A 19,859-nucleotide genomic window follows, 5' to 3' on the forward strand; every position below is an offset into this window, starting at 1 on the left:
TGACTTGATAGTACCAAATACCTTTGGAATACCTGTGTGAACTAAGGCCCTAAATAATAGGGACCAGACAAAGGCTGTTTGAGAGGCAGGTGAGTCCTTAGATGCCCTCCCTTATTCTGTGCTGCTTGAGCCATCCCCACTCTAGCAGTAGTCTGGAATTTTATTCTCTGGAAAGGGTAAAATAAAGGGATTCTAGAGTGGGATACACCCATGCAGAGTTGAAGGTGACAATATTATGCCAAAAATAGGAATTAAAGGAACATCTAGGTGGTGAATGTTGAGACATCCAACCTTCTTCAACTTGGCTTCTCAAATGCTATTAGTTAGGGCTTGCCTCTTCTGGCAGGAGATTAGAAGAGTCTGCCTGAGGATTCTGACCAAAACAAGACGAGAGTAATAAAATGGACCAGTCAGATATTCCTAAAGTAAAACTCAGCTAGTTAGCCAAACACTCATAAACATGAGCACATAACAAATAAAATAAAATAACTCAGTAGTTAGGTAAGTCAGAGCTGTTATCTGAAAAATCATACAAAAATGAAAAGATATGTAAAATATAGGAAAGAAAAAAAATTTTTTTAAATAGAGCGCCAGTCTAGGAAGTAGATTATACAAATAACTGGAGTTGCAGAAAGAAAGTGCAGGAAAGTGGAAACATGAAAATCATTAATGAAATAATTTAACTAGTTTCTCAGAACTGGAGGACATCATTTTCCAGATTGGAAGAACCCACAGGCCCACTAATACAAATGAAGATAGACCCATAAAAGTCACCTTATTGTGTCATTTCAGAACACTGAGGACAAAGAAAAGGTCACATACACACACAAGTCTAGAGACAATGGCACAATGTCTTCAAAATTCTAAGTGAAAATGAATTCCAATCTAGAATTCTATACACAACCAAACTATCAGTCAAACACTGAACGTCAAATAATGATATTTTCAGATATGTACAATTGCAAGAATTTATCTCTTGGATACCTTTTCTTAGGAAGCTTCTGGACCATGTGTACTATAAATACAAGAGTAAATATAAAAAGAGGAAGTCCTTGGCTACAGAAAATAGGAGATCTGACACAAAATCTCAAGCAGATTCAACACAGAGCAAGGAGAAAAGAAGACACCGAGATGGTACTTATGCCCTTGACACCGAGAAGACACCGAGATGGTACTTATGCCCTTGACAAAGAGCATGTTCAGATTGGAGAACTGTATGCCTTGAGAAATAGGACAAGTTAAGGGCCTTCAGGATAAAGATGCCTGCTGTTTTCTGAGGGCTGAATGCCACGGTCAGCCTGGATCAGATGTGGGTCTGTATTTGGCTTGCTTTGATGATGCACAGCAGTTCCTGCTGCCTCCTCCAGGCCTAGGCCAAAGACCATCTGCTTGGACCATCTGAGGACATCCATCTCATCCCACAGAAGTACACTGCTTCAACCCAATCCTAAAAGCAGGAGGTTGGCCATTGTGAGCTCAGGACCAGAACATACAAAGAAGCCCACCCACCTCCCTTATTTATTCCTCAGAGGTCTCAAACCTGGTCCACGTTGTGGTACCAATTATGGTGGCCTAGTGTTTCCTGGGACTCCCTCATGGACTTGGCCCCTGACTTCCTCTGACAGAGCACTTGTAATTTCACAGAAATGCTGAAGCCAGATTATAATCCTGAGACAGTTCAGTTGATCTCCCAGAAGCCTTCATCTATCACTGACAATATTATCCTGTCCTTACACAAGTGAAATATGTGCTCAAGCATCAAAGTTCTTAATCACCTTGTATATCCATTTACATACAAACTGTTGTTAAAATATTAAGATATTATATAGAAGAAATATGCAGCACAGAATAATCCACACTGAATTTGTGATTGTTTACCTTACCTTGGGGAGGGCGGGATGGAGGGGAGTGAGATGAGGGAGGAAGACACAGGGAACCTCAATTGTCTAAGTAATGCTTTATTCATAAATATCAGAGCTAAAGTAAATAGGATACAATGCTAAGTTAGCATTTGAAAAAGCTGGGCTGTGAATATGCACACGTTCAATATTCTTGTCTGCATATTTGAAATATTTCATAGTAAAATAAAATTTATTTTAAAAATGAATTGGAGAGAGGTTAGACTAGAGGCTTACATGTCAATCCCACTGGTCTGTGATTCTGCTCTACTTTCAGGCTAACGAGCTAGCCTGCTACAGCTTCATAGATGCTGGCAGAAAACACAAGACCTCTCACTCAAAGGCAAAGAGCTTTATTACTCAAGGCACATCAAGCACCAAGAACATCAGCATATTTGCATTAGTTTCTCTTATGCCCAAGTCTCATCTGGCAACACAGATGGATCCAGATGGAAGCTTGCTTGGGTAATGGGGTGCATTACAGGATAAGAACCTTGAGTTTAGGGAAATTCAAATCTTTTAGAGTGGGAAGTAAGCATGCCTAGGCTTTGCTCTGGAGGAAGACATTATCTTCCAAGGTTGTTTGCTATACAAACTTCCCTTAGAAAGATAGTCCAGAACAAAGGGTAGTCAGTCGGCTTGCAAGAAATGCAAAAACATGAAGGACCCATTGAGAACTATCTCCAAACCTATACACTCAAATCACTCTGTGTGTTTCCTTCATTGCATTTAGCACAATTGTAATTACACAGTTATTTGAGTTATTATTTGTTTGCTATCTGTTTCTCCTCTAAGTAATTAGTGAGGCAGAAACCATGTCTGCTTTGTTCACTGCTACATCTCCAACTAGTAGAATACCGATGTATGATAGAAGCACAATAAATGTTTTGAACTGTTCATGCATTACTGGACTCGAGGATACTAGAGACACAACCAGAAGAAAGGTGAATGACAGGTTGCTCATGTCACAAGGCATAATGTATTTTAATGATGATTCTTTACATTCATCCAGCACTTTTTCTTTGATAAAGCCCCTTTCCTACATTATTTCATAGAAATTTCATAGTAAGTCTTTGAATTGGGTGAACATGTTAAGAGACTTATCCAGGACCATTATACTTTTTATACAATGTTATGTAGTTTCAGGTATACAATATAGTGATATAAAATTCTACGCTTACTTGGCTGGCCGATGAACTCACAAGTGTAGGTAGTGTGCTACATGAGGAGCAAGTCTTTTCGCTAACACCACAAGGGTCTCTGGCCCAATGAGTGGAGTTTGATAGTAATTCTTGCTACAAGTAGAAAAAAAAAATTCTACACTTACTCAGTGCTCATCATGATAAGTGTACTCTTAATCCCCTTCATCCATTTCATCTTCAATGGACTTTTTAAGTGAAAAAAGAGCTGAAATCTGCATATTTTAAGCCAAGACTCTTTCTTATATCCCATAAGGTCGTCCTTTTTAATGAATGATGAAACTGAGGCCCAGGATGATTTCGCTAATTGGCAGAAATCATACAGCTATTTCCCCCATAGTTTGAAGTACAGACATGTTAGACTGAAAATATGCTTTCTTACAAAAGGAAATTACTTTCCCCAAGATGCAGACATCCCTTGCTTCAATATCACTTGGAATGTCTATTCTAATATGTTCTATTATATATCAATCTCTTACTTTGGTTTACTGTGTCAAATATTGTGAAATTATGAAACTGTTCTAAAATGAGCCAACTCATCTTTGAAGCAGGTGGTATATAGACTCATAGAGACAGCCACATGTGCCCTTATCTTTGGAATCTGGATTTTCCTCTGAAAGTATTAAGATTTAGGTTGAAAATAAATATGAATAGTTTAACATTACAATATGCCTTAAATTCACACTTCAGTCATGAAATAGGCAGTGTAGCAGATTATGAAACACATAAGAGTAGAATTTAGAAGCCTATATTTCCTCCTCCCACCCATTGTTTCAATATGTTTTACATCCAATCTTATACATATAAATAAAACATGTCTCATTTATCCTTTTATTTTGCACTTATCACATATTGCTTTGTAGGTTTGTCTTTTATATATATATATAAAGAGCCTTTTACAACCAGAATATAGGTTACTTTAGGACATGGATCATGTCCTGTGGTTTAACATTCTCTCTCCTTCATCTCTCTGCTTCACACAGTGTCAAACCCAATTCCAGTGAGGTCCTGGCTTTGCTCTATTTCTCTCCACATTTCAAATCACCCACAAAATCAGCCCTACTCTATTCCCAGGGCTAATCCTATGAAGCAAGAGCAGATTAAAGTCCATCCAAATCAATATTTGGGGACTCACCCTCAAGGCTATTCTAACTCTGATAAGGCATTCCAAATTTGATAACTGGCTCCCACCTGCAATCTGGAAACCCTAAGTGCTCTCACGTACAAAACCCACTTTCTATTCTATTGCTGTTCTCATGTTTCTAATCTGATAACTTTTCATAATACCTCAGTCACTCCTGGGAAAGGGGAAAAGGCAAGCTGATATTGGCTTTCTCCCGCAGGGGAAATCTGGAATATAAATTATACCTCAGAGTTGTTCTGCTCTGAGGCTAGGAAGCTGGGCTTTTGTACTCTTCATTTGACAGTCATTGGTTAAGAGCTGCTCCACCAGACCTAAACTCCCAGCTCTGCGCTTGCTAGCCAGGCAGCCCCAGGAGCACATGAGCAGTCTTCCAAGGAATAATTGCAGGTTCTGTGAAGCAGAGGCAAAAAGTGCTGAAGCACAGAAATAGTCAAAGTGACCCAAGGGGATTTGGCCAAAGCATTTACAGTGTCTGCCATGGCTCTATCCAGCAGAAGAAGCTCACGGGAGAAAACTGAAGAAAAGCGAGTCCCCACCACACAGCCTGGGACAGTGGCTGGGGATCATCCAGCCCCACCTGCAATGGATGCAGCTAAAGTCACCAGAAGACAATGAGGAGACATGATCACTAAGCCATATGGCCCACGAGGGGAGTCCCTTATGGGGAGGAAAGACATCAGAGCTACATTGGGAGAGGGCTGATGACATAGGGAGCAGCAGAGGTGATAAAGGCCAGGGTCAAAAGGCAGAGGAAGAGGGTAAGTACCTCTAAATGTATACGAATCACTGTGGCACTCCCAAAGAACCAAGAGGAAGTAATTTGGGCAGGTACTCCTGCAATTCTCTGAATTCACCTGAGATAGAAAAACACAATTTTATTGTAGGTTGGTACGGCCTGAGAGAACACTAATGACTTACCTTTCTGCTATACTGCTATGCTGCTATTATTGGGTCCAAATAAGAGGACATTAAGGGCAAAAAAAAATCAAAGTTATTAGGGGCACCTGATGGCCTAATTAATTAAGCATCCAACTCTTGATTTTGGCTCAGGGCATGATCTCAGGGTTGTGAGATTGAGCCCCAAGGAGGAGTCTGCGCTCAGCATGGAGCTTGCTTAAGATTCTCTCTCTCTCCCTCTGCCCTTTCTTTGCTTCTGCACATACATACTCTCCCTCAAAATAAATAAATAAAGTCTTTTTTTTTTAAATCAAAGATATTAGATCTATCTTTTTACTACCAGCAAATCTACTCATTCTGTTGCTTTACCTTTCTATGTGGAGTCTGACTTAATTTTTCACACATGCCCCACAATTTATGTTTGCCATATAGGAAGATTTTTTTAAAATTTTAGTTTATTTTTTTTTAGTAATCCCTACTCCCAACATGGGGCTCAATTCACGACCCCAAGATCAAGAGTCGCATGCTCTTTTGACTAAGCAACCAGGCACCCCCACAGGGAGATTTTTCAAAGTGGCAAATTAATTTGTCTAGTATTCTCTATCTATACTGTTTTCAAGACTATGCAAAGAAACCATACGCATCAGTTCATTCCATAAATACTTTCTGAACTAGGTATCAGATTAAGTGGATTAAAAAAGTGGATAAAAAAATGAAAAAGAAACAATCCTCTACCGAAAAAGAACAAACATATATGAAATATATGGAATGATGAACATTAGATTCAGGTTACTGATTACCCATGGGAAGAAGGAAAATGAATGGGATCTGGAAGGAGTAGACTGTGTTTTTGCTGCTGTTGTTGTTTTTGTATCTCACATATTTTGTAATAATAATTCAAATAAGTAAATGGAATAAATACAAGTTGTAGTGTTTCCTTGCCTCACCCTAAAGGATCACCTTGGAGACTCCGCATGCCCTGTACATCATTTTAGACATTGTGAAGATGCTGAAGCCTTGAATTTACAGTAACTGAGAAATTAAAGAGCAGGAAATTAATTGGATGTTTCACTGGTGACTTAATATGTAGTAGTAAGAGGTAGGAGTGTATTTATGGTTTGAGGATTGCTGGAGAAAACTTTTGCTCTCCTGTTCTAGAGTCCCAGGGCCACATTTTAGGGGAATCTCTAAACCCCGTAAGGGTGGGTAGCTGAATTTTTCAGCTCCCATTTAAGGATGTGAAATGAAAGAGTCATTCAATCAATATGCATTCCAACAAATTTTTTTTTTAAGATTTTATTGATTTATTCGTGAGAGACCCAGAGAGAGAGGCAGTGACACAGGCAGAGGGAGAAGCAGGCTCCCTGTAGGGAGCCGGATGCGGGACTCGATCCCGGGTCTCCAGGATTACACCCTGGGCCAAAGGCAGGCGCTAAACCACTGAGCCACCCAGGGATCCCCAACAAAGATTTTTTTAAGCACTTCTGTGCTAGACTCCGTATTTGTCAGACAGCCAATTAAGAAATAGGCTACATCCTCAAGGAAAGATTGATATTATAATATGATGATTACAGCTAATGTTTATTGAGAACTTTGCTACTGCCTGTGCCTGGTGCTAGGCACTTTGGCTGTAGTATCTCATTAAATCCTCACAACAGCCCTATGAGGCAGGCACCATTATTATCTTCAATGCATACATGAAGAAACCAAAGCTTCCAGAGTGAGTTGCCCTGTTAACTAAGCTGGAATCAAGATCAGGACCAACGACTTACTGATTATAAAGTCTGTATATCTAACCACTAGAATACGTGAGAAAATTCACAGAAAACTTTCTGTGAGAATCTAGAATAAGAAAGTATTAGCTTTAGCTAGAGGATTCAGTGTGAGTTTTGTGGGAGAAAGGGAAAACTGAAGTTTAAAGGATGGGTAGCAAAGAACATTCCAGAAATTGCTTTAACAAAGGAATGAGAGAGTGTGAAGCCTAAGTGAGTAACTTAGTGTGTTTCAATGACACGTGCATTGGGGGCAGTGGGTAGAGGTGGGTTGTTGAAGTTGGGAGGAACCAAATTATGAAGGATGGTGTATTCAAGAGAGAGGAAGAGTTTAAAAATGAGCTTTTTCGATAATTTCTTGATATCACTAGGATAATCCACATCAGGCTTCTCCAAGGGTGTCACTTGTCTGAGCCTTTTCAAATATAGTTGAGGAAGTGGACTGTAGGTAGGACACTCTCGACTACAAGTAATCAATAGTTTAGGCAATTACTTGATTTAGAAAGACAATTTAAAACTATACATGATATTTGACACTTTTCTACCGCCACAAAGGACACTATTTGAGATCAGTTGTGTTCATTGATCATGAGACAGTAACAAACAGCCAAATATTAGTTGTCTAGCACTGGTAGTTGGTCTCTCAGAAGTGAGGTAAGCCACACATTTAAACTACAGATAGTAGTTTTGCAATACAGAGATTAAATCATGTGGCGTCATAGCCGTCGACATGCAGTGCAACCATTTAGCGCTCAGTCAGTAATATTTACCATCTTATGATACATCACATGACCAAGTTATATACATATCTTATACATGAGTATGTATACAATGTGTATATGTATTTACATGTAGATGTATAATAGTATTAAGAAAGGAACATGAGGCTATCAGGACACTTGGGTTCTAAAACAATATCAGCTGGATGTGCAATTTTTATCAAGTCCTTTAATTTTTTTAAGAGATTTTATTAATTTATTCACAAAAGACACAGAGAGAGGCAGAGACACAGGCAGAGGGAGAAGCAGGCTCCACGCAGGGAGCCCGATGTGGGACTTGATCCCTGGACTCTGGGATTACACCCTGAGCCAAAGGCAGACACTCAACCCCTGAGCCACCTGGGCATCCCTCAAGTCCTTTAATTTATCTGAGGCTCAACTTACCTGTAAAATGAGAGGCTTTTGCACTAGATGTATTCTGAGATTGTGATTCTAAGAAATTATGTAACTTCTGACCTGGAGAAGTTTAAGATTAGTTCAGGACAGAGAGCACATCCACAGGAGAATAGATTAAGAAGCATACAAGGAAGTTAACAACAAGCACGACAAAATAAAATAATAATAAAAAAAACCAATAGGTTCTGGTTCCATTCGTTTGGAAGGCAAAGATTATACCACTAATAAGTAGGAGAAAGAAGTTTAGAAATTAAATGAGAAAAGGGTAGAAATTCTCAGTAGGTAGGATTGTGCCAGGAAGGAACATTTTGTTTTCTTTTCATGATAAAATAACTGGTTATCAAGAATACTAGTATATTTTGGGGCACCTGGGTGGCTCAGTTGGTTAAGGGTCTGCCTTCAGCTCAGGTCATGTTCCCAGGGTCCTGGGAGGGAACCCTGTCTGGCTCCCTGCTGAGCGGGGAGCCTGCTTCTCCCTCTCCTGCTGCTTGTGCATTTTTTCTCTCCCAAATACATACAGAAAATCTTTATAAAAACAAACCAACAAATCCCTTCACTCAGTAGGAAATGAGAAGCTGTCAACAACTTTTGAACAGTAACACGACATTAGAAACATGCCCAGCAAGATCAATCTTGCTGCATGTAAATGACACATGTGAAAGTACCTTCACACAAGTCACTATACATCTAGAAAACACTGCTATTAAGTAATTTACTGAGCGTTCAGAGTATGCAAATCATTGTTTCTTGTGGATGGAAAGCAAACAGAAACCATGCTATTGAAAACCTCATAGTCCATTCTGGGAGAGAACAGGAAGGGGATGCTTGCTGACACGTGAAGGAAAAAGCAGGTGTGTTGTTGAGGATAATGGTGCAGAGAAGGTACGATAGGGAATAAACCACACGGTTTGGTCAGGGACCTCATCAGATGTAAATAAATAATATGTTCATTCTTCTATAGTTGACAGGTCATTCATTGCTTCATCGATTTCTCACTGCAACCTCATGAAGTAAGGTATCTATCTATCAGCATTACTATACCCATTTTACAGGAGGAAAAAATGAGGCTGAATATTTGTTCAAGTTTGCACTCAAGCGACTAAATTGCTATTAGAATCCAGGCCTCTTGAAAAAAAAAAAAAAAAAAAGAATCCAGGCTTCTTACTCTGTATCCTAAGTTGTTGCCACTTTGAGATCTTTCTTCCTCTCTCTCTAAAGTCTAGGCACTCTCCACCAAATACAACCTAATGAAGGTGATTACTCTCTCCAACTGATTACTATCAGTTTTAGTCATCACCACTTGCTGCATCAACTCTACTTCTGGGTTTTTTCCCCCCTTTCTTCTGTTTTTTGTTTGTTTCTGTTTACTTAGCAACACCTCATATTAATGTGTACACACTGGGTTTCTCAGTAGATGCTGTTGCTTGACTAACAGGCTGCTCTTTTCCTCTAGAAACCTCACCCAAATTTGGTAATGCTTTGCAATAATTTGAGTCACACTATCTTCATAATCTTGGTGATACTTTATATGCGTCTCTTCACAGTGACACAACCAGCAGTTATGTATAATTTCTGATAATCCTTTCAAAAATCTCCCAATACCGTCTTCTTGATACAGTTAAAAGAAATTATAGAATTCATGCGCTTGACTGAATGAAGTCTTTAAAAATGTTTTTAAAATTGAGACATAGTTGACCTACAACATTGATTTAGTTTTAGATGTACAGCATAACGATTATAAAGTCTTAAGTCCTATCTGAATTCTACAGGCCTTGCTAAAAAGTGTGAGGGAGCTTGTTATAAAGGCAGATTCTCCAGCCCCATCGCAGACCTCCTAGAATCAGTAACTGCATTTTAACAAGATCCCCAGCTAATTCACATACACAGTTTTTACTACATTTTCACTCTTTTGCTGAACTTGAAATGTCACGAGTAAGCTTCTCAGATTTTGTAAATCAAAGTAAAGGTTTCCCATACAATTTGAAAACCACCAACACCGTCTCAGTGCATCTCAAATGCTTCCTGGGAGGTACTTATGCATAAACGATATTCACTGTTCATCTGAAATTCAAATTTTACAGGCCTCTCTGATTTCAACCTCGCCATGAAGTTCAGAAGAGTAGGATCCACGTCTTCTAACACAACTTTGTCCTCCCCCCACCATAGCACAGCGTCTTCCCCAACTGCTCAGTGTTTGTTTCCAGAGTAGACAGGGAGCCTCTGGAGAGCAGGGGTCTCTGGTTTTCCCTCCTCCTTGTGTATTTGCAGGGACCAACCCGGCACACGATAAAGGACCAGTTAGCATTTCTTTAAATGAATGCACGACTGAGCCTACCAAGAGCAAGGTCCCAAGTGTGGGCTGGGCTGTGCGTGCATATTTTAATAAAGACGGAATGTTTTTCTAGTGATTTGAAGAAAACAGATGGTCTTGCAAAGCTTCTATTCGTCCGCTGTTTCCCCGGGTGGCTGGCAGAGCCGAGGGCTTGACGGGAACACGACGGAGGGCTCAGGATGGATGGGCTCAGGATGGGCTCAGGATGGGCTCAGGATGTACCCGCCGCAGAAGGGGGCCCAGATGCTCACCCGCGGCGGCAGGCCCCGCCCCCCGGCGCTCGGCCCCGCCCCCCGCCGCCGGCCGGCTTCCCGCGCATGCGCACAGCCGCGCCGGCCGGGAGAGGGAGGAGGAGGAGGAGGCGGGGCTTCCGGGGCGCGTGCGCGGCGGCCTGGGCGGCGGGCCTCTCCCTCGGCGGGGGCGCGCGGGGCGCGGAGGACCGCACGGCGCGAGGGGGAAGTCAGGTGGCCGCCGCCGCCGCCGCCGCCGCGGTCTGTCGCCGGGAGGAAGATGGCGGATCTGGAGGAGCAGCTGTCCGATGAGGAGAAGGTAGGAGCCGCGCGGGCGGCGGAGGCTGGCGGCCGCGGAGGGGCCTCGGCGGGTGCCCTCGGCCGCCCTTCCTGCCCGCCGGCCGCCGCGGCGCCTCAGCGCCTGCCGCTGTCAGTCACGGAGGCCGCGCGCGGGGGCAGGTCTGCGCCGGGCCTGCCTGCCGCGCCGCGCCGTGTAGGGTGTGTGCTCTGGTAGGCGGCGGCGGCGGCGGCGGCGGGGGCGGCGGGGGCGGCGGGGGCGCCGGGTCGCGGCCTGGGCGCGGGGCCTGGGCTGGCGGCTGCCGCCGGGCTGAGGGCCGAGGGCTGAGGGCCGAGGGCTGAGGGGGCAGGCGCCTGGGAGGCCGACCCTCGCTCCCCCCCCCTCCCTCCTCCCAGAAGCAAAAACGCTTCCTTTTCTGGTTCTCGACGTTTTTTTTTTTTTTTTTTTTCGCTTTTTTTTTTTTTTCCCTTTCCCAGTAGAAGTCTCTCTCCCTCCCTCCCTCTCTCCCTCTCTCCCCTCCCCCCCCCGCGCCGTCTCCCGTTTCTCTTTTCCGGCCGTCGCTGTAGCCGTGCGGCTCCGCGGTTGGCTGCGAGGCGGCCGAGTCGCGCCCCGCGAGCCCCGCGCGCCCCGCTCCGCGCCGCCGTCCGCCGCCCGCCGCCCGCCCGGGCCCGGCCGCCCCGGCGCCGCTGTAGTGGCGGCCGCGCCAGCTTCCAAACCTCGCGAACGGCTCAAGAGTCTCAAGCGATTTCGAACAAAAAGGAATCTGGCCCTAAAACTGGGTCTCTGAGTCCCCCCCCTTCTTTTCCCTGTGAGGAGGGCCCATTCCCCGGGGAAGAGGGGGAAGGGGGGGAAGGGGGGAAACGGGGAGGGGGGGCCGTACTGATTTTCCGCATTTTCCCGGAAGAACTTTGACGTTTCTCGAACTCAGAAGTGACGGGACCTAATCTGTGGATTGAGATAGTTACAGTTTTCGAAGCGTCCACCCTTAATTTCACAGTGTTCACCTTTATTTATTTATTTATTTTTTTTATTTTTATTTTTATTTTTTTAAGTTCCAAAGCGGTACGGCCGCGGATGAAACACACTTCAGGGTGTTTAAGAAATCCTAATGTAAAGCCTAAGGAGATTTTCAATTGCAGCTCTGCTCCAAGTTTTTTGTTTTTTTGTTTTGTTTTTTTTTAATAGCCTGGGATGTAAACTAGCACCAAAATGTAATGTCCTGTCGCCTTCCTGATGTAAATGTGTATTAGTGGACCTCATCTTCGATTTTGGAAATCTTCCTTTCCTTTCCTTTTTCCCTTTCTCCTTTCCTTTTTCCCTTTCTCCTTTTTCCTTTTTTCCTTTCCTTTTTCCTTTTTCCTTCCCTTTCCCTTTGCCTTTCCCTTTCCCTTCCTTTTCCTCCTCCTTCCCTCTGAGCCCTTTGGTGCAAGTGATCATAAAAGGACAAGATGGGGAGAGCTGCAAGGTGGTTCTCCCTAATTCACGGACCTGGCAGGCAGATCCCCTGCATATGCAAAAGTTGCTCTGAAGTGTGCACTTGTGCTATAATAGGTTAAATAACCATGAGTTCGCCACCGAAAATGTTCAGGATCCGAGCACACACCTTTAAAGTTAGTGCTAAAGGTCTTTAAAGGGATTGTCATGGTTCCATTCTGCTGTCCTTAAGTAGTGGTTAGTAGTTTAAGTGGCTAGAATCTGGCTGAGGAGAGAGAATTCAGTGTGGCCGTTAATAGAGTCCTGCTGTGTGTTGTAAAGGCCTAAAAATGGCTAAGTTTTCTCCAAATGAATTGACGAGGTTCCTCATTATCTGGCATTCTCAGGGCACTAAACTCCATAAAGAGGAGGGAGGAGGGTGTCTTAATTCTCCAAGCTTTCCCAACTTGGTGGTTTAAGACTAAATGAATGAAAATTCAAATTTGGGGCGCCTGGGTGGCTCAGCGGTTGAGCATCTGCCTTAGGCCCAGGGCATGACCCTGGGGTCCGGGGATTGAGTCCCATCCACATCGGGCTCCCCGCAGGAAGCCTGCTTCTCCCTCTATGTCTCTTCCTCTCTCTCTCTCTGTCTCTTATGAATAAATAAAATTTAAAAAAAAAAAGAAAATTTGAAGGAATTTGGTGTTTTTGTTGTTTCCTAAGACTATTTTGTTGATATTTTCATATATATTTCATTGCTGTATTTAGTGATTTAAGAAGACCAAACTTCTGGGTTACATTCAGATAACTGGTGAAATGAAATGCTAACACACTTGCCACTTTAGTTATTTAAATGTTCTTTTAATCTTTTGTGAGTAGGTTGGGTATAGAATCAAATAAAATTTTAAAAGGTGGTATTTTATTTTTATGTATTTATTTTTGGTATTTTAAAACTAATATTTAAATCGTGTTACTTTTTCTGCCACCTTGTTTGTAATTTTCAAAAATAAACTTTTAATATTGTTAAGCTGTTGGCATTTCCATTATTGATTGAAGATCTGAAGAAGGGAATCTGTTAATTTACATGATACCCGTACATTGGGTGGCCCAGACCGGTACATACATTCGTTAATATGTTGTAAGTTTGAGGTAGGTTTTATTATACCATTTCACAGGTACATAAAATAAGGTTTCAGTAGCTTTTAAGTGATTCACCCAAGGATGCCTAGGTAAGAAGTGGCAGAGGGAATATATATACATATATTTTAAAGATTTTATTTATTTATTCATGAGAGACACAGAGGCAGAGAGAGAAGCAGGCTCCATCGATGCAGGGAGCCCGATGTGGGACTCGATTCCAGGACTCCAGGATCAGGTACTGAGCTGAAGGCAGACGCTCAGCCACTGAGCTCCCCAGGTGTCCAGGCAGAGGGGATATTTATACCTGTCTGTCTGAATCCAGAGTTGGTACTGTTGTGACAATTACGCTCCCTTAACAACGGATGATAGGATCTTTTCTGGCTTTATCTTTGTTTCAATTTGTTGACAACTTCTATTGGAAAAGGAGAAAACAGTAGTTCTTTTTGTTTTTACTAAAAATTGTAAATATCTAACATTAATAGTGCTGCATTATAAACTGAATTTGTTTATTTTAGGACAAAGTTTATTATTTACACATTTTAAAATTTTATGCTACCGGTATAGTTTCATATATGCAAACTAAGGTAGGAAGCATTTTATAAAGATTCATTTAGAATAAATAATTTTTGTTTTTTAAAATCATGTACAATTGCTTTGTGAGGATACCACTATGAAATTTAATAACCTTTTCACCTTTGGCCACTAGATTAATAGGAAATAAAATTATCTGAAGAAGCACAGTGATGTTCTTTAAAGTTACTCATTTGTGGTAGCACGTCCCAGAGATATTTTTTTTTTACATTGTTTAGAAATTCTAGGCCAAAAACAGTTCATGTTTTCCATTCCTGGGGTCAGTTGCATTGTACAGTAAAGCAATTTTGTGAATTTGAAATTATGTGAAATTACAGTATAAACTGGGAGAATTAATACGTTTCACACCCCTCCTAACAGAGGAAAGTCACTCCCGAGCTCCAGAAGGAAGACAGTTATTAGTTGGAAAGGATCTTTTTGGTTTTTTTTCCCCTATAACCCCTCCTACCTTTCTCTGATGATAAGAGTGATCCACTTCCATAGCTTCATTTTTATGAACGTTTCTCAAATACATAGCTCAGTCCTAACTTCCCTTCTGAGCACTAGTCACACATTTTTATTGGCTCGTCCTTTTCACAGGAGACAGTTAATGAGATGTGTTCAGACAGAACTTTCCTAAGAGTAGATTCATAAACTCCCTCCCTTCCCTTTCCTTCTACACCAAGTGGGGCAGAAATCTATCTCCTGCTCATTTTTCTCTTTATTTCTCTATTTCCATTATTCTAGTTATCCTGGTTTTTAACTTCAGCTTTATGTTAACTTTTGCCTCCTTGAGCTCTGTACCTTAGAGTCTGTTTCTGAATCTTGTTGCTCCCATCATCAAAATGTGTCTTGTGCAAAAAATTTCTTTTTGCTTGAAAAGGTAATTCATTTATATTAATTTTAGTTTTTTACGTCTCAGTTGACCAGACTATTAAACTATTATTTACATTATTAACTACTGTTGTTCAGTAACAAAATTTTATGGTATGAATAGAACACAAATTGACTGTACCTGTTCTGTGACTACACAGTTAAGGGAGAAATAAAGCCAGAGGAGGACAAGTAGGATCAGAAGAATGTCTCATAGTTGGCCTTTCCCTTCTTTTGTATTTGCCACGGTAGGCTTTTGTTATAAACTTTCTAGACTAATTCCGCCAATTTCCTGTGTCAGAGCCATGTTTTAGTATGTTGTTTTTGTACTCCCAAACTTTTAGTTGTTGGGTCCTCCATTGCCTTTACAAGGAAGCCCAACTCTTGAAAATGATACTAGTGGCCTTGTATCCCATCCTTACTTTGATAGTTCTGACTCCAATACATACTTAATCATGCTGTGAATTGAAGAAGACCTATGTGCTAGTCCACGTCTAGCACCTTGGGTAAAGTATGTAACCTCTCAGCCTGTTTCTTCTGAAATGTGAGGATACATATAAATGGTACTTGGCATGTAGTAAACATACAGTAAATTGTAGTTTGTTTTGTTTTGCTGATACCTTCTTACCCACTTTTTGATGTTGGAACTGCTTCCTAGTCTGTCCACCTTTTTGAAAGATGAAAATCTTACTCATCCCTCAAGATTTATCTCAGACCACATGTCTGGCTATAACATATCATTAGTATTAAATATAATTTTGCATAATAGTTGTCTGTTAACCTGTTTTTTTTTCTTTTGTTCTGTTGGAATTCATAAGTGCAGAAATAATATCTTTAGCAACTGTCAATACACTGCATGTAGTGAGTAGAAGGGTTTAGTGAGGGAATGAACAAAGGAATTGTGAATTCACAAAATGAAAACAGGTTTATGAAAAGCAGAAGTAGCATATGGGGTGCCTGGGTGGCACAGTTGGTTAAGAGTCTGACACTTGGTTTCTGCTCAGGTTGTGATCTTGTGGTCTTGAGATCAAGCCCCACATCAGCTCCTGGTTCATTGGGGAGTCTGCTTGGGATTCTCTCTCCTTCTCCCCCTCCTGCTTGTGTGCTGTCTCTCTCTCTCTCTCTCGAATAAGTAAAATGAATAAATCTTAAAAAAAAAAAAAAAAGTAACATGAAGTAAAGTTTTTGAGGGAAAATTTAGTGTACCTAAATTTTCATTTCTAAATAATGCTTTAGACTTTAAAGATTTAGATAGTCAAATGAAATTTTTGGTGCTCTTTAAGTACAGGTGGTGATATTGGCTATGATTCAAATCATTTACACATACTAAATATTCTTTATAAGTAGTTTATATAATTCTCCCTCACACAATCATAATTTGGTTTTAGAAATTTTGTTCGTATTTAAAAGTAATATAAGTTGCCATCATAATTAATGTAAAATTTATAGTGTTCTTATTAACCCAAAAGCTGTTAGTGTAGAAAATACTCATTCCTAATTTCATTCTGTAGATGAATGAATTCTGTCATTGCACCAATAAAATGTAGAAATTCCTATAGCAAGCAGAACCTTGGTGGTTGCTATACCGTTAGTAGAGTTTTTCAGACTTTGCACATTAAAGCAAAATAGTAGTATTTGTTCAGTGCTTTTGGGAGCCATTTCTACATAAAAGATACATAGAACACTGCATTTTAGTGTAAAAACATGGAGTATAAAAACAGTGCAAAGTAATTTTTAAAGTTGAAAAGTATGTGAAAACAACATATGATTCTGTGCTATACAATCAATGGCTTATGATACTAGTGGCATTTTCCCTTTTTTGGTGGTACATTAAATTATACCTCTTACATTGATTGTGAATCAGGGTAAACAAGGATATAATGTGACAGCTAACAAGCTAAAATCTTAGCATGGGTTGGTTTGGGAAGGGAGCTTTGTATGACATCTTCTTATTCTATATAATATATGTATTGTGGGTGAGCACCAGAAGGACCCCACTCAATGAAGTCATATAGAGTTTAAGGTGTTGGAAGATTTCAGTGTAAACTTGGACTTTTTGGTGTGTTGTGCATACACAATGAAATATTATTCAGCCAAGAGCAAAGATAATATCTTGCCATTCATGATAACATGGAAAGACCTTGAACACATGCTAAGTGAGATCAGTCAGAGAAAAACAAGTACTGTATGATACCACTTGTATGTGAAATCTAAAAAAGTCAGACTTGTTTTTTTAAAAAAAGGAGCAACAAAGCCACCAGAAAACAGGTTGTGGGGTAATATTGATGGTATTTAAGGGTACAAATTTGTGTGTGTGTGTGTGTGTATATATATATATCTACATATGCATATACATATATATGTAATATATATATTACATAATATAAATACTGTAATGTTAATAATGGTATGTATTGCTTCAGTGGCCGTCATATTACAATATATGAATGTATCAAAGTAACATGCTTTACACCTTAAGTTTACAAAATGTAGCATGTTACATTTATCCAAAACAGCAACAACAAATCTTAAGCTTTTTCCCACAGTCCTGGCAGCAGTGGGAAGGAAATGTGAGTAGCAAGCAGGCTGGTTTTTATTTTTTAATTTTGTGTGTATGTGTGTATTATTAGAATTTTAAGTGGGTCTTGATCTCACAACCCTGAGATCATGACCTGACCTCAAATCATGAATCAGGTACTTAACCAGCTGGTGCTCCAACACATTGTTTTTTTTAAGTTGCCCCTCCTTCATCACACATGCACTAAGAGATCACTACACTTCTGCACAGGTTTCAGTTAGCTGAAGCACGTTACATTTATAAACCTAATTTCAGAGGGCTCAGGGTAGGAAAAGAGAACTGCGGTACTTGGGAATAGCAGTAATGATACCATAGACTGGGTTTTAGACTCACTGACAGTTGGTGGTTTGATCACCTATATGGGCCACATGGTGTCAGTAGTAACTCCTTCCCCCAGTCTTGATAATCAGAATGTTTTCCTGTAGAACAGAATTGTCCCTGGTTGAGAACCATGGATCTAGACAGATTGGAGCTAGTAAGAATGATGGGAACTTGGGTTAAGTGTTAAGACCTGACTTGAAGTAGTTTCACAAAACATGAAGAAAAAAAATGATCACTAACAGATTTCAGAATTGGAATCAACAGAACTTGGTGAATGAATGGGAGGATCAGGGAATTTTAAAATCTGAATTTTAAAATGGGAGAATCTGAATAACTGGGAAGTGGGACCACCACTAACTAGAGGATTCAGGAAGAGGATGGATAGCTGGGAAGAATAATGTTGAGTTTGATTTGAGTTATACTGAGTCTGAGTTGCTAGGAGAATATCTTTTTGAACATGCCTAAGAAGATAGGGAAATGTAGAATGGAGCTTGGAAAGAACAGTCAGAGAGATTTTATTTGGATTTGGGAATCCTCTTTTGTGGGTTAAAGCTACAAGACCTGTAAGACTTTTAGGAGAACAAGCTTAGACGGAGAAGAGATCAGAGAGCATATGCTTTTGGATATACTTTTCTTTAGAAAATAAAAAGGAGAGAAACAAAAAGTTGTGGATGATTCCACAACAAAAAGTTGTGGAAGTAGAAGTATATGTGTAGCAGGTAGGTGCTCATGTCACAGAACTTGAGGATTTCCAGGAGCAGTACCAGTATTGAAGAGATTAAAAGGAATACAGGTTTGAGGAAAGCCTTTGTATTTAAGATACAGGGATAAGAAACAAATTTGGTCTACTGTATGCCACTATGTATACTACATTAATTAATCAGTCAATTGTCAGAGTAATTTTGTTATTAGCCCCATTTTATGGGTGGGAAAACTAGTGCAGGTAAGGCTGACCATATAAGTGGTGGACTGGAGATTACTGGTGGCCTTTTTTTTTTTAAGTTTTTATTTAAAATCCAGTTGTTAACGTACAGTGTAATATTAGTTTCAGATATACAACATAGTGATTTCATACTGACCTACAACACCCAGTGCCCATCGCAAGTACACCCCTAATCCCAATCACCTGTTTAACCCATCTCCCCACCCACCTCCCTTTTGGTAACCCATCAGTTCCTTCTCTGTAGTTAAGGAGTCTGTTTCTTGGTTTGCCTTTCTCTCTTTTTGGTTCCCTTTGCTTGTTTGGTTCTTAAATTCCACATATGACTTAAATCATATGATATTTATCTTTCTCTGATTTGTTTTGCTTAGCATAATACTTTCTAGTTCCATCCATGTAGTTGCAAATGGCAAGATTTCATTCCTTTATTTTTTTTTTAAAGATTTTTATTTTTTATTTATTCATGATAGACATAGAGAGAGAGAGAGAGAGGCAGAGACACAGGCAGAGGGAGAAGCAGGCTCCATGCCAGGAGCCTGGTGCGGGACTCGATCCCGGGGCTCCAGGATCGCGCCCTTGGCCAAAGGCAGGCTCTAAACCGCTGAGCCACCCAGGGATCCCCAAGATTTCATTCTTTTTATGGCTGAGTAATACTCCATTCATATATATCTACGTCTTTTTTTATCCATTTGTCAATCTGTTGAACACTTGGGCTGTTTTCATAATTTGGCTATTATAGATAATGCTGCTTTAAACATAGGGGTACATGTATCCCTTTGAATTAGTGTTTTTGTATTCTTTGTTTAAATACCCAGTAGTGCAATTGCCTATATAGGGTAGTAGTTCTATTTCTAAATTTTTGAGGAACTTCCATATTGCTTTCCATAGTGGCTATGCCAGTTTGCATTCCCACCAACAATGCAAAAGGATTCCTCTTTCTCCACATCCTTGCCAACATCTGTTTCTTGTGTTGTTTTTAGCCATTCTGACAGGTGTGAGATGTCTCATTGTAAATTTGATTTGCATTGCCCTAATGGTGAGTGATATTGAGCATCTTTTCATGTGTCTACTGGCCATCT

The 19,859-nt window shown here is 40.6% G+C and overlaps 1 protein-coding gene and 1 pseudogene across 1 annotated transcript in view; both read left to right on the forward strand.

The window, feature by feature from the left end:
* Positions 1 to 3,070: 3,070 nt before the first annotated feature.
* LOC112929912 (small nucleolar RNA SNORA62/SNORA6 family) lies at positions 3,071 to 3,201 on the forward strand (annotated as a pseudogene).
* Positions 3,202 to 10,803: 7,602 nt separating this feature from the next.
* The window catches only part of CAPZA2 (capping actin protein of muscle Z-line subunit alpha 2), a 62,509-nt gene continuing 53,453 nt past the window's right edge, over positions 10,804 to 19,859 (forward strand). Inside the window, exon 1 of the mRNA XM_072764855.1 lies at positions 10,804 to 10,966. Within this exon, the coding sequence (XP_072620956.1) occupies positions 10,928 to 10,966 (39 nt within the window). The 5' untranslated portion in view covers positions 10,804 to 10,927. The remainder of the gene's footprint in view (positions 10,967 to 19,859) is intronic.

Source organism: Vulpes vulpes, chromosome 7 (genome assembly GCF_048418805.1).
Source record: "Vulpes vulpes isolate BD-2025 chromosome 7, VulVul3, whole genome shotgun sequence".
Taxonomy (NCBI): Eukaryota; Metazoa; Chordata; class Mammalia; order Carnivora; family Canidae; genus Vulpes; species Vulpes vulpes.